The 14,060-nt window shown below is 31.3% G+C and overlaps 1 protein-coding gene across 1 annotated transcript in view; it reads right to left on the bottom strand.

Moving 5' to 3' along the window:
• The window catches only part of LOC123013201 (protein Wnt-1), a 21,377-nt gene extending 17,242 nt beyond the window's left edge, over positions 1–4,135 (bottom strand). The window contains exons 1-2 of the mRNA XM_044411594.1: positions 3,862–4,135; positions 748–1,013 (exon numbers count right to left, since the gene is read on the bottom strand). Of these exons, the coding sequence (XP_044267529.1) occupies positions 748–1,013; positions 3,862–3,962 (367 nt within the window). The 5' untranslated portion in view covers positions 3,963–4,135. The remainder of the gene's footprint in view (positions 1–747; positions 1,014–3,861) is intronic.
• Between the last annotated feature and the right edge of the window lie 9,925 nt (positions 4,136–14,060).

The raw sequence follows: 14,060 nt of genomic DNA, 5'->3' as shown, positions 1-14,060 counted from the left end.
AATTTAAATAAAATAAAAATTGATAAAATTAAATATAAAGTAAATAATAATCCTTAATCATAACCTTGATATGGTTTTATGGATTGTCATTAAAAAAAAATAAAAATTCTTTTAGAAAATTTTTATTCTTAATAAAACATCACATTTTTATAGTACTTTATTATTTATCAATAAATTTTTTGTCTTACCGCCACGTAGGTCATTTTTAATGAGAAAAATTGTTTTGAGGTCAATATTTTTACCCTCTATATATCATCATAATAATCGTAATTCAAGCCCTATAAAAATCTAAACTTTCATTATGTCGCGTTCTTGATTCGCCCTACCCCCACCAGCAAATAAAAAAAAATAGACTGTAGACATAAAAAAACAAATGTCAAAAAATAAATGTCAAAATTTTTCGACAGATTAATTTTTTTTAATACAAGTTCTAAAACACCCTGTAGCTGTGTTTCACCGACTGAAACATTTTGGTTTTGTTTCCCTTCTAAATAATTACAGTTTTTGTTAATCACAAGCATTTCGGTTTTACAGTAGTTGTAGCTACATGAAAACAAAACGAGCTTAAATTCGAACGGAGTGAAAGCCATAAAAACATAAATCTCGAAGAAAGTGGGTTAAGACGTTTTATCAATCAAAGATCTGCGTACGCTGTAAGCTGTCAATCCACAATGCAATAAACCACTTAAACGTGATTGTGGTGTACTCCATAAAAGTCTTTGTACACTTTCAAAATAATTTACCAACCTTTATCGACTATTTTCCCGAACAAGTTCTTTCCTCGAGGGAAGGCTCTCGTCGAGCAGTTCCAACGCTGATTGCGAAACTGATGTTGGCACTCGTGAATCGCATTATTGGCACCTTTATGTAGAGCCACCAATAAACCGGGGTTTTCCCGAGCTAGACGACGCTGTTTCCGTCGTAGGGTGCCGTGAGCCGACGAAAGATCCATGTAAACGCCCCCAGGAGATATCGGCGACAGATTGTTCGGTTCACCAGCTTTTGCAATGCCCCTGAAAAGAGAATTTTTTTCGCAAAATTGAAATGCAAGGTCGTTACGGCGCGGTAGCATTAAAATAAAGTAATTAATACGAGCGTGGATGCCATATTTCAAGATATAAACTTAGTTCGTACTTAAACGGTCATTAAGTTTAATGCGGCTGTAAATTACATCTAGCATACTAACACCATATACTTATTGCACTACTCGAAAAACAATTTGTATTAAAGGGCGAAATTTATGTTGAATAATTTGAGCGGAAAATTGTGTAAATTGGTATAGGATGCACATACGGGCGGATAAATAATAAAAACTTAAATAGCCAGCCACTTTACAGCTCTATAAATTTAATGAAGCTTTTTAACCACTAAATGCAAGTATCAATTAAATTCCGTACTTGTAAATATAACTTTTTTTTATAAATCTTTTTTGAAAACTCTAAACGAGTTTATGAGAACAGCTAACAAAACAAATTTCTTATTTGGTGACAATTTTCACTCAGTCAAGCAAATATTTGTGTTGAGCTTTTGAACAGGCTATCCCAGCGAGTTGAAAAGTCCATTAGTGACCTTTAAATGGAAGAATTAAAAAAAATTGTATAGGACATCTAGTGCATCACTTAAAATTATTTTCACCTAAAAATAAGTTACAATACAAACCTTTGTTTTTTTTTTAATGAAACACCGTATGTTTTTTCATATTTTTGGATGTTTATAAACTTTTATTAGTCGATTTCGCTTAGTTTTAGAAATAAGACGTTTTTTTGACGAAAACATGCACTTTTAAAAAATTTATTACACAAAAACTAAGCCAGCTAATTTTTTAGTGTTTTGCATTTGTAAAGATTAATAAATTAGGAAGTTTGTTAAAAGTTAAATAACTTAAAAAATTTAAATGGAACACCCTATTTTTTATTTTTGCATCTAATAGATTGATAAATTGTCTATCTAAAAAAATAACTTTTAATGTCTAGAATTGATAAATGAAACGATATTTAAGATTCAATATTAATTGTAGCAACAATGCCTATCAATATTTGAGAATTTTTGATACTACGACAACCATAGTAATTCCACCACGGATCACTTATCCGTTGATTTATCCAGAGATTGTAAAAGTCGTTATAAATACTGAAATTCGAATTATTTTATTGTAAAAATAAACAATAATAGTTTCAGTTTAACACAAATGTGATTATTAAGTGATATTTCTTCCATTTCTTGTGCAACTGTGCACTTTTTGGCTACTGAAACAATAGTAATTATTTTTTTTATGTTTAACGTTAAATCTCTTTTTAGTTATTGATTATAAACACGTAAAAGTAAATAATTTTAGAAAGACAATTTAATAATCTTTTAAATGCAAAAACAATAAATAGGGTGTTCCATTTAATTTTTTTAAGTTATTGAACTTTCAACAAACGCCTTCATTTTTTTATCTTTGCAAATGCAACACACTAAAAAAATGTTACAACATTATAGCTTGTAGATGTCTTAGTTTTTGTGAAATAATAAATAATATAAATAAAACGTGCATGTTTTCGTCATAAAAACCGTCTTATTTTTAATAAGCAAAGCTGGGACAGCCTGTATGTTCAGTTCGAGCGAGCCGTCACCAGTAACTGATAGAATTTGACTAGTGTGTGGGCAAAAAATAAATCCATGCTTCTCATTATAAGAATTCAAAAAATATTCGAGAACGATTCCGATTCCTTGCACGATTTAACAGCAGCCTGAACGTAACCAGAAGAATCTTTATATTAGTCCAGCAGTGGCGTGTTTTTTTGTCGGTCCTGGTGACATACCTTCGGCGAAAGAATCTCAAGATAAGGGGTTAACGTATGGCCGAGACAACAAGAATAGATAACAGTGGATGATCGCCGTTCTCACGCTCCGTTCTTATTTTACCCGTTACATCATTTTTCGAATTGTGCGTTTCGCAATTAAGATTTAGATAGTGTTAAATCTTCACATTCCGAACCATAAAAGTTCATATCTCTTTCCCGAAATTTATAAGCCTATAAACCTGCGAACTGGTCAATTAACATTTCTCAAAATTGAATTATAACAACACGCATTGAAAAAAATCATTAAAATGTTAAAAACACTTGGCTGAAACTAATGTTCTTGTCATCCCTAAATCTCGATCAACCCTTTTTCTATACCATATCGACTCTACAGACAGCTGAAATATTACAACTCTCTACGAGACAAATGAGTGACTAGAATCAAATGTTTCAAACTTAATTTCAATCGGTGTTTGTTTGTTAGAAATGACGACATTTCCAACACAATGCTATTAATTCGAATATAAACAACAGCACTATGGTTAAAATGTCACCATTTCAAACACTCGCAATAAAAAGATTATTGGACGGAAAAAAATTGTAAATTGATTGGTTTTCAGCATGTTATTTGGAGACTGCATCGTGCGCACAGGCGAGCAACCCGTCGCATCGAATTTCTTACAATAAAACACAACAATTTTGTTATTATTAGAAATAGAAACTTTGATTTAAAAAAATTAAACTATTTTTGATTTTTAATTAAATTAAGTTTTGTTTGGAGCAAAATTGGCTGTGGGTACAAGAAATCGGCAGGGCCAATTTTCACGAAATGAGTCGTTAATAGTCCGACCGCATCTTCATGGCCTGACACCGAAGATTTACAGAACTCACTTGGTGCCCATGTAAAGGTTGTCGCGGCGCATATCCATCAAAAGTTGTCAGCTACCAAGCAAAGTGATGAACGATCCTCTCATTCGTCAGTACAACCAACCCAACCCAATTAAAATTCAACAAAAGCACTCCTCATTAATTTAAAACAAATTCATTCTCTCAAAGAAAAGAAAAAACTACGCACCACCACATGGATCCTTTCCCCCGATTTTTGCTTCTGGTGTTAACATCCCCAAGAGCGGTGAGCACAAAGAGATTCATCACGAATATCACTGTCACCTTCATAGTGTCCACCCGCACACACGAACGCAAAAAATAAACAATATTACCTGTATCTGACTATTTACTCAACTCGAGAGGGTAGAGTAGGGGTGGTTATTGTGTCCGAGCATTACCGACCAAATACGAGTCGGTGCCTTAGGAGGAGTCAATTTTTGTTACGACCACCCACAGCAGAGTTCTTTGTGGCACTGAGCGTTGCACTGTGGTGCACGTGTGGTCTTGGACACGTGGACATGCACTCCGCCCAACTGTACAACGGAAGCCAATAGCAACGCGAGGACACGCCCCAAGACAAGCCTTCTCGATGCGAGACCCGCCATTGCGAAAGAAAAATGCGCCGGCCGACAATCGAACGCACAAAGCCTTCTCGACCACGAGACGAAATCTGTCTAACAATTCTTTATATTTGTTCTTTTTCTTACACTCCGACTACTCTTTCGCAAATATGTACATCAATAAAAGTAATATTTTACAAGCTATAAATTTAGAAAAATGCACTTTATAGTCCGAGCAATAAGTAAAGTCTGTTTTTTTTAACGTTGGCATCACTAGTAATTCATTCATGGTAATTTTAATAAAGGAAGTTGGTAGTACCGGTTTTTAAAATTTGAATTTGAAAACAATTAAACGTCAACACAAAAAATCGTCTAAGAAAATTTTGAGACGAAACACCAAAAAAGGAACAAATTTGGTACTGTTGGGGGTTCTTGTTGGTGAATAAAAATGAAATGAAAGAAAACGGATTAAAGACCAAACCATTTTTAATTACACCTCTTTATTTTAAATTGACATAAGAGATCCTAATTAAACATAAAAAAAAATACAAATTAACTCACAAAAGTAACAAAAAATAAAATAAATTTTTAATACTTTTTATTGTTACAAAATTAAACAGGAGATAGAATATTCATTTTTAAAACAAAAATTTTCTATAACATATATCAAGAAATGCTACGCAAGGAGTGCGTCCTTTAGTAGGTTTTTTTTTAATATTTCCGAAATCATTTTAGAAACAAATTTCAAAAATTGGTAAGTACATATGATAACTTTTAAAAAAATTTCAAAATGTGCTACAGATGATAACTTTTATACACCTAAACAAGTACAAAAATAAAATGTTGAAATTTTTAATTAGGGGCTTCCTAAAACTAGATGGAATTAGGGTACAAATTTACTCTAACTATTTTGCCTGTGGTTTCTTGCCACATTCAGCAACAAAATTTCATATTTTTACAATAAAAAATTTCTTTTGTGTTTTTCCGATACAATTTACGAATTTTTATTAAAAATCGGTTTAAAAATTTATGTTACTGACCATAAACAGCATAGCAATTAAAAATTAAATTTGTTTTACCGTTTAGGACGCCCCTGATTAAAAATTTTGTTATTTGGCATTTGTTTAGGTGTACATATAAAGGTATCAAATTTTGTAATTTTATCTATTCTGAAATATTAGGAAAAACCCTTTAAAAAACGTACCTTTTTAGGGGGTGTAGCTTCCTTTCATAGCATTTTTCGAAACACTTTTGTCTTAAAATTAAATATTCTATCAAATATTTAGATTTGTACCTAACAATAAAAATGAAACACTGCATGATTAACCCAAAATTTAAAATTAACTCACTAAAATAACAAAAAAACTAAATTTTTAACACTATATAACAAAGTTCTCAGCATTTCGGAAGGGGTTTGAACCCCCTAATCCTCCCTTAGGGTACGGCCCTGTCAATTGTTAGCAAGAAATTGACTAGAATACAAAATAAACATGGATGAGTAAGAACCTCGGAAAGAATGCAATCAAATTAGAGTCTTGTGCATTGTTTTTGAGAAACGAGTGAAAAAAGTAACAATTTTGAAACTAAAGCTAAAAAAGAATTTATAAAATGCAACAACGTTGAGTTTATTTGAATAAATTACACAAAATTTATTGCCAGTCATCATAATACCTACTTGTATCTTTTGCTAAATGACTTTTTTCTGTATATACATCCTTTTTTTTCAAAATTTTTATAACAAGAACCTCATTTTTGTCCACAACTTGCGGTGTGTTTCTAACAAAAATATTAGCACCGAATTTTGTCTTTAAACTAAGGTAATGATGTCTTTCCTCAGGTATTCAATTATAGCGCTTTCAAAGAGCACACAAGATTCATAAAAGTCAAAATTTTGACAACATCTCAATTTGATAATTTTTTAACAAAATTTCTAGGGACAACAACAAAGAACAAAGAAAATTTTTTCACCAAAATTTTGACTTGGTAATTCCATTTAAAGAAAAACAGACTTTAGGTTCAAATAAGTTCTACCCGGTGATTCAAAAGATTACTGTATTATTTTTGGTAAGAATACCGTTGCGTCAAGGTGCTTGATTCATCTAATTAGCAGTTGAATGAAGATTGGAAAATTTGGTATAATTTTTTTCGGTTTATCATTGAGTAAAAAACTTGTATAAATCTTGCAGAATAACGACGGATGTCTAATGTGAAAGTAATTATTTTATAAATAACTACTGAAGTAGGCACTTACGTAGCTCGAGCATTAATGTCCGTATAAATTACAACACACTATAATTTTCTTTAATGGGTCAAGTTAATACTGAAATTAATGCAGAAATTGCACTAGTGGGTATTTACAACATTTTGCGCGGAATAACTTATTATTTCCGTATTTCGTTAATGCGCTCCCAGGTACAAACATCCTGTAGTGAATTAATGGAGAGAAATGTACATAAAATAAAATTTAATCTGGATTATTGGCAAAGAATGGCAGCGTATAAGCAGCGTGAGAATTGTCAATCAAGAAGGAATTTTAAAAGACAAGATGTGTACCAATTATGGTTCCCAGCAGATCTACACGTGAGATAGAAGCCAACAACAAAACACCTTGCCATTACTAAATTAACACACCTCACTAATAGACAGGATAAATATAGTTGGTATCAATTATGGCTTGATAACATCAAAGAGTCTTGATGGGTGAGTGATTATTAATATCCCTGAAATCTGGGTGATGACTGATGATAAATTTGGCCAAAAACGCCAATGAATGAATGAATTTACTACATCTTATTCTGAGAAATTACTCTAAACCACATGACACATGAATGGGTGACATCTTGGAGTAGATAACAACGATCAATCATAGTGTCAAACTCAAAGCGTGAGCTTGTACGACATTTGGCTTATAGAAATAGAAACATCGTGTTAAAAACTTTCAAGAGCATTTGTCAACTGAAATAAATGTGATTCGTATCGCTCACCCGTACCTGACATCAACCAAAACAACAGCTTAATCACTGTATAAATGCAGTGAACCTATGAAACAATATTTGAACCTCAAAAATGACCTATAAAATGATGTTTGGAACCAAATATTACAAAATTTTGAATGGTTACTTGCGAGAACATACTCTTTAGGCTAGTGATTATGAAAACCGGATACATCTACTCAATTTTCGGTTTCAGCAGTTGCAGGTCACATTTTCTGTGTTTTTCTGTTTTTTTGGCCTCTTAACACTAATATTTTATTACTTAATTTAAAGAGTAATCAATTTCGATTAAAAACGCATAACCTTTTATACCACTAAAATGGACTGTTTTAAAGATATTTTATTTAAAGTGAGAACTGCACAACGCTGAAACTGAAAAATATAAATTTTGAATAAGTGGTATCCACGGCAACCAATGACCATGGTCACATAAATCCCTGCCAGGCATCTGTTAACTTTGACGATAAATTTTTGTGATTTTTTTATGAATTAAATACTACGAGATCCATTTGGATTTATTCTAAGTTATGTTTGGAGTCTGAGTTAAACTCATTTATTAAATATTTTCGATTAATCGTCTAATAATCGTCCAAGTTGATAGATGCCTGACAGCAAAATATGTGACCATGGTCATTTGTTGCCGTGGATATCACTCATTCAAAATTCATACTTTTTGCTTTCAGTGTTGTGTAGTTCTCATTTTAAATTAAAATATCTTTAAAACGGTCCATTTTAAAGGTTATGCGTTTTTTATTCCGAATTGATTACTCTATTGTTTTGACAAAAAAAAATAATGTTAAAAGACCAAAAAACGAAAAAACACAGAAAATATGACCTGCAATTGCTGGAACCGGAATTTGAGTAGATGTATCCGGTTTTCTCGCAAGTAACTATTCCAAATTTTATAATTTTTCGTCAAATGGTTCCAAAGTTATTACAAAAAAACAAACAATTTTCATACCCACATTCCGAGGGCTGTAAAATTCTTATCAGTAGAGATAGGACACGAGTTATTATTTAAATTAACATCATTTTATAGCTTATTTTTGAGGTTCAAATATTGCTTCATATTTATGAATAACCCTGTAGGTATATTTTTTCATATTTATTTAGTAAAGGTACAAAAACTTTGTCAATAAAAGCTACAAATAACGTTTTAGACATAGTTACAATTCAGGATACAGCTTCTTTGTTTCTTCTTCTAACAGTCTGTAGGAAAAGAACAAAATTATTTTTCTAACAGAAATAAATTGGGTCAAAGTGCAAAATGTAAACCTGCGTAATTTTAAAAGTCTTACAGATAACTTTTTTTTCTATTTTTTGTATTGGTAGAAACAAACTGCAAGTAAGTATAATGTTGAGCTTAAAAATGAGCTTTTTGCTACAAAAGTTTTAATGAAAAGGTTGTCTATACAGAAAAAAGTTATTTTGCAAAAAAAATACATGAACATTGGCAATAAATTTTGTATAATTTATTTATACTTCAGCTTTAGTTTCAAGCTTATTACATCATTTTTAAGGTTCAAATATTGCTTCATATTTATGAATAAGCCTGTATGTAGAACCACAAATTTGATCCGTTTGATGATTAATGGAAAGTCTAGGATGACAAAGAATCAAAGCTCATGAGTCACGTTATTCATTTGGCAAAAAGTCGAGTCCGGTGATTTTATTAATAACATAATAAATTGTAGTTGTTAAGTTTCCATATAATTTTCCGACATTTGTTTCGTCGAATTCCGTTCAGTAAGTGAAGTAGAGATTTCAAGCGAGTCACCGCATGACGCGCAACTTTATAATTGTAAAACTGTTGATGATATATTAATGCTTCTTTCAGCTCTCACTAGGAGTGCATATTGTTAATAAATCCATTTATAATTGCTTGTGAGAAGCTGCTTCAACATTAAATGATTGAATAGAGGCGGACATCTCGATTAGATCCACCACATATTATGTTCCTTCCATTCCAACACCTATAATAAAAGGAAAAAATATGCGCGACGCACCTTCCGGCTAATAATGTATCTGGAATTTTCTCACTCAACGTCACACACAAATAATGGCCAAAACAAATCTGATGCAGATGGCGTGTTTTCCTTACCATTTCCAGCTACTCGTTTAAGTAGATATACGTGTAAGCGATTCAAACTCTCAACGCGGTTAAGTGCATCCGATGGCCCAAATAAACACTTGGCCGAGATGAAGACACGTTATAACAATAGGACAAATAAATTCAAATAATTAAGTGTCTTCATCTTTTTTTAAAAGTACAAAATACTCTACAGGTACAAAGAAAAAATAATAATAAAACAAAACTCTTAAAACAATACGCAATCTTCTAGTCATTTTAAATTCTTCTTGCGAAACAAAGCGTTTTGTCAGTAAAGATAAATCATCCTTTAAAGCGTCTTTAACATTATTACCAAACTAAGTGAGAAACCATTAAAGTTAATCTTTACTACGTCTGATGTTTTAAAATCACTATACTAATTTGTATTGTTAAACTTTCATAAAAATACTGATAACCGCTTAAAAAGCAATTTACTATCTGATGTGTGTAATAAGACCAAAAGAGACTCTCTTACGAGTAAATGTCACAAGAAAAGTAAAAATCGAGGTAAATATTCTTTTTTGCACCTAAGCGTTTTTACTTTATCATGACATTTACCAATTTTGTCTTTTTCAACAATTACTGGAGAAGTACATTATGGATCATCAGCATTCGACATTTTGTACTACCAACTGCACTAGTTAAATTCCGATACTGAGGCGTTGTTATGTTACTTGCAAAGCGTCCTGATTGTTTTGTTTATTTACACAGTAAAAAATATTTATGTAAAAACACAGAACTTTCCTTTGGTTATTTGTTATCTGCGTAAATTACTGTAAAATTCTATAGCATCATAATGTAAAATTTTACTTTACATCATTTACTTGTTTAATTATGTAAAAATCAGTAACATGTGCTGTAGAATTTACACTATATTTTCTTACATAATTATTATGTAAAATATTGTTTAATCATCAAGATTAATCAAAAATTCTACTCAAAAAAGTGGTAGGTATAACAAGCGTACTTAACTTACTTGACTTAACATAAATTGACATTTCCAAAATTCAATATTTACTAAAATAAATGTTCAACATGTCTTCCGTTCTCTTGAAGAATTTTTGTAGATAGTTAATTCTAGAAATGTCAATTTAGGTTAATTTATTAAAACTTAAATACAAAAGATGTTATGTTAAGAATTGTTTTTCAAAGCCGACTTTTATTTATTACAATTCTCATTAAAATAATAGTTGAGAAAACGAGTTTTTGGCAAATAATAACTTCGAATGGAATAGGGTTGTAATTAAAAAAATGTTTGTTTTTTAATTCCGCTTCGAATGGTATAAAAATCAACAGGCGTTCTAATTTAAAATAAGAAAATTAAAAGCTTTTACCTTTGGAAAATTTGATAGTAAATTGTGCACACCCTGTAGTAATTCGGATAATTAACAAGACTGTTAGACTATATTTCATCAGTACCTGGTATTAATTTTATCAAGAGAGCACTATCTGCATTTTTTTTTATTTTTAAAAGTAAAAGTGCAAAACCGATTTTTTTGTTTTTTTTTTACAGAAATGCTTAAACCGATAGGAAAAACAATTTGTGAATATGATGTAAATAACTAAAACGATTTTTTTTCCAAAAATTAATCAGTATTCTTTTTTGAATTTTTCTTTAAAAATTAAGCAGTTTACTGTTTCTTAAATGTTTATATACTTTTCAAAAAAATAATCAAAAACCAATTTTGTTTATTTTTTTTATTTTTAGCAAAAAACTAATGCAAAATTGTAAACAAGTCGAAAAAAATTGTTTTTTTCATTTTGATGAAGATTAGGCAATGTTCAGAAACAATATGTGCAATTGTTCCTTTAATTCTTTTGCAAAACTGATCAACCAGTCCGAGAAATCGGTTTGATGGTTCGATTTAAAAATTAGCAGGGCTGTGGGGGATACTTTAAGCTGTAAAAACACCTAAAAATATTAAATTCCCCATCAATATTAGTGAATACGCGGTAGATTTACTAAAACAACGTAAAAAGTTACTTTTTTCTCTTTTCTTTAAATCAATGTTAAAAGTGAAAAAAAATATTTTTGAAAAAATCATATAAGGATCTTATAAGACATTTATTCCAGTTTTTGACACTACCCTTATATTCTCTGTGTAGTCATTGGTTGCTGAGACATCGATGATCAAAGACAAGATGATTCTTTTTCATTTAAAGTCAGATATCTATAAGCATATAAAAGGTAAACAAACATGCTATACGGCCTATAAATTGGCTTAACTAAAAAAAATATTTGACAAAAGATCTCAAAACTAGAAACTTAAAGCTTCAAAATAGTTTTTTAAAAATCTAGATACGGCCATTTTTCGATGAGTTAGTCTTTCAAAAATCATCCAAAAAATTAAGAACATTTTTTGCTTTTTTTTTAGAGTAGTATACTATTTGTGGCACTTTTACGTGTAAAAAAATTTTTTAGTAGATACTTGGCAAAATTATTGCGAATTTGAGAAATGATGACAGTAAAAATTTTTGGGAGCCAAGCCAAGATTCTAATATAATAGAGTCGACTTCGACAAAAACAAAATATTTTTCAACTTTTTTTCGAATAATATTTATACTTTAACAAAAAAATAATTTCGATTTTTCTAGACAAAGCCACCTAAGCAGGCACATGCATGTTTTATGTGAATATAGTATTTGATATTTTTCAGGTAAGTTTGGTCCGTAATAAAGTTTTATGATATTTGTTTGGTTGAGCTACCGCCAATTTGCAGAAAGTAACTGTCAAACACAAACATCAGTAATCAGTTTAATAGCCCCCCAATGAAAGGTCGCAATTGTGCCCATTCACCCCATTTACCTGTTTACCGAAATCGATAAGCCGGAGGGTGAAGACCCGGGTGCGAACAGGGATCAAAGCCGCCGCATGCCTAATATCTCTGGCGCCGAAAAAGGCCCATTCACGCTTGTGATGAAGGTGTCTTAGGTGCTGCTTGGGTGGCGCTCGCCGGTCACACCGTGACCAATACACATCTCAATAGAATACAGCCCCGATGCCAAAAATCTCACCACGAATCAAACACGTATTGCCACTAATAGAGTCATTATGCATACTCGAGGGTGGTACCCGAAAGCCATCTTTCGGTATACCTGCATTTGCATACAAATCGCCTCCGAACACCATAAACTCGCCCTTTGTCAACACCTGGATCAAGTCTGGCTCATAAAACGTTTTGTTTATTGTGTTTGTCCGATTTATTGTCTTCACCTTCTTCTTCTTCTTCGGTGGCTCGAATTTTTTCATTATTTCGAGGAATTCGGCCGCCAAGAATTCATTCATGCACAGAAATAATAGCCGCATTTGTTACGGACGAAGACTTTATTAATGGTCATTTTTTATACCTACTCTTAAAACAAATTTCCTTCGGCAAGACAAAACATTTACATAACAAAAACAGCGAAACGTCTTTATTAACCTACACTTTTTAATTTGCAACAATCCAAGCTAATCATTAAAAAAAATAAATTAATTTGGGAGTACCTAAACGCCTTCATGGTAATTCAATTAAAAAAATTAAAATCTTTAAAAGGAAGTGATAGAAGGATATATCCATTACAAAGCTATTAGCGCCCTCTTGAGGAATTTATGAAGATGGAATGGACAGCTGTTTCGATGTTAGCAACTAACAACACTTGAACAAGTCATGAAGGATGTCTTCCTGTAGCACTTAGGGTGGCCTGGAATACATTGTCACCTTTTGTGTCGAACTATGTTTAGAGGGTTTTACTCGATACATTCGCACAATAGTCAAAGGAACTACACTGATTTGTGGTTATTCACTCAACAGTTTTGCATTGTCTGCACCTCTTTAAAGAAAAACTGACTCTGTTATTATGTCCTCACCTAAAGCAAATGACCAAACTATAATAAATTATACTGATATTTCCACATAATTTATAATTAGGTACTATTGAGGACAAAATACTTTGTAAAACTAAGCATTAACATTGATGACAATTTCGAATTATTTACAAAAAATATGCAATAATGAGACAGTGACAGTGACAGTGACAGTGGGAAAAATGAGGTTAATTTTATGTCTTACTAAAACGTGATAGCTCCAACTCTCTCAACCCGTGTAAAAATTAATTAACCATCTCTCTCGCAAAAAAATTGTTTTACGGAGCAATTTTGCAGGCCACTAAAGCAAAAAATATCAAACTTTAGACAATAAACCATGATGAAAAATGAAAATTCAATCCAACCTTTACTGCAACAAACGGATTATTTTTGTTAATTAATATTATTTGGGCTAACATTTCATAAAAATGAAAATTAAAAAGAAATAGCAGGTGTGCGTTGAACTTCAATCATTCAATTTGACACTTCTACAGTTGTTGACATTTTGCGAAAATATAACTCACACTTTTCAAGACAATCAAACGAAAACGATAGAAAACAATAGAGCCCCTTAATTAATTAAGAATTTTGACGAAGAAATGTGTAAATTAAGGTTATTCTGACATTGTGAGATGGAAATAATGCATAAAACGTAGGCCAAAAACGATGTAAAACCCAGTTAATTTGTACACTGGTTGACTTGAAATAGGTAGAGATTTGTGAAGTATTGTTTTAAGACTATAAGAGCCCAATATAAAAAAAAATTAGACAAGGAATGTATAATTTAATTTAATTTTTTAATTTAAGGTTGACATGAATTTATTATTTCTATCCACGTAATAAAAACTAGATGTACCCACTCAACTAACAAAAAAT

The sequence above is a fragment of the Tribolium madens genome, unplaced genomic scaffold (genome assembly GCF_015345945.1).
Source record: "Tribolium madens isolate multiple individuals breed KSU strain unplaced genomic scaffold, Tmad_KSU_1.1 Scaffold_96;HRSCAF=242;Tcas5.2_LG5, whole genome shotgun sequence".
Lineage (NCBI taxonomy): Eukaryota > Metazoa > Arthropoda > Insecta > Coleoptera > Tenebrionidae > Tribolium > Tribolium madens.
This window is presented reverse-complemented; position numbering and strand designations above follow the sequence as displayed.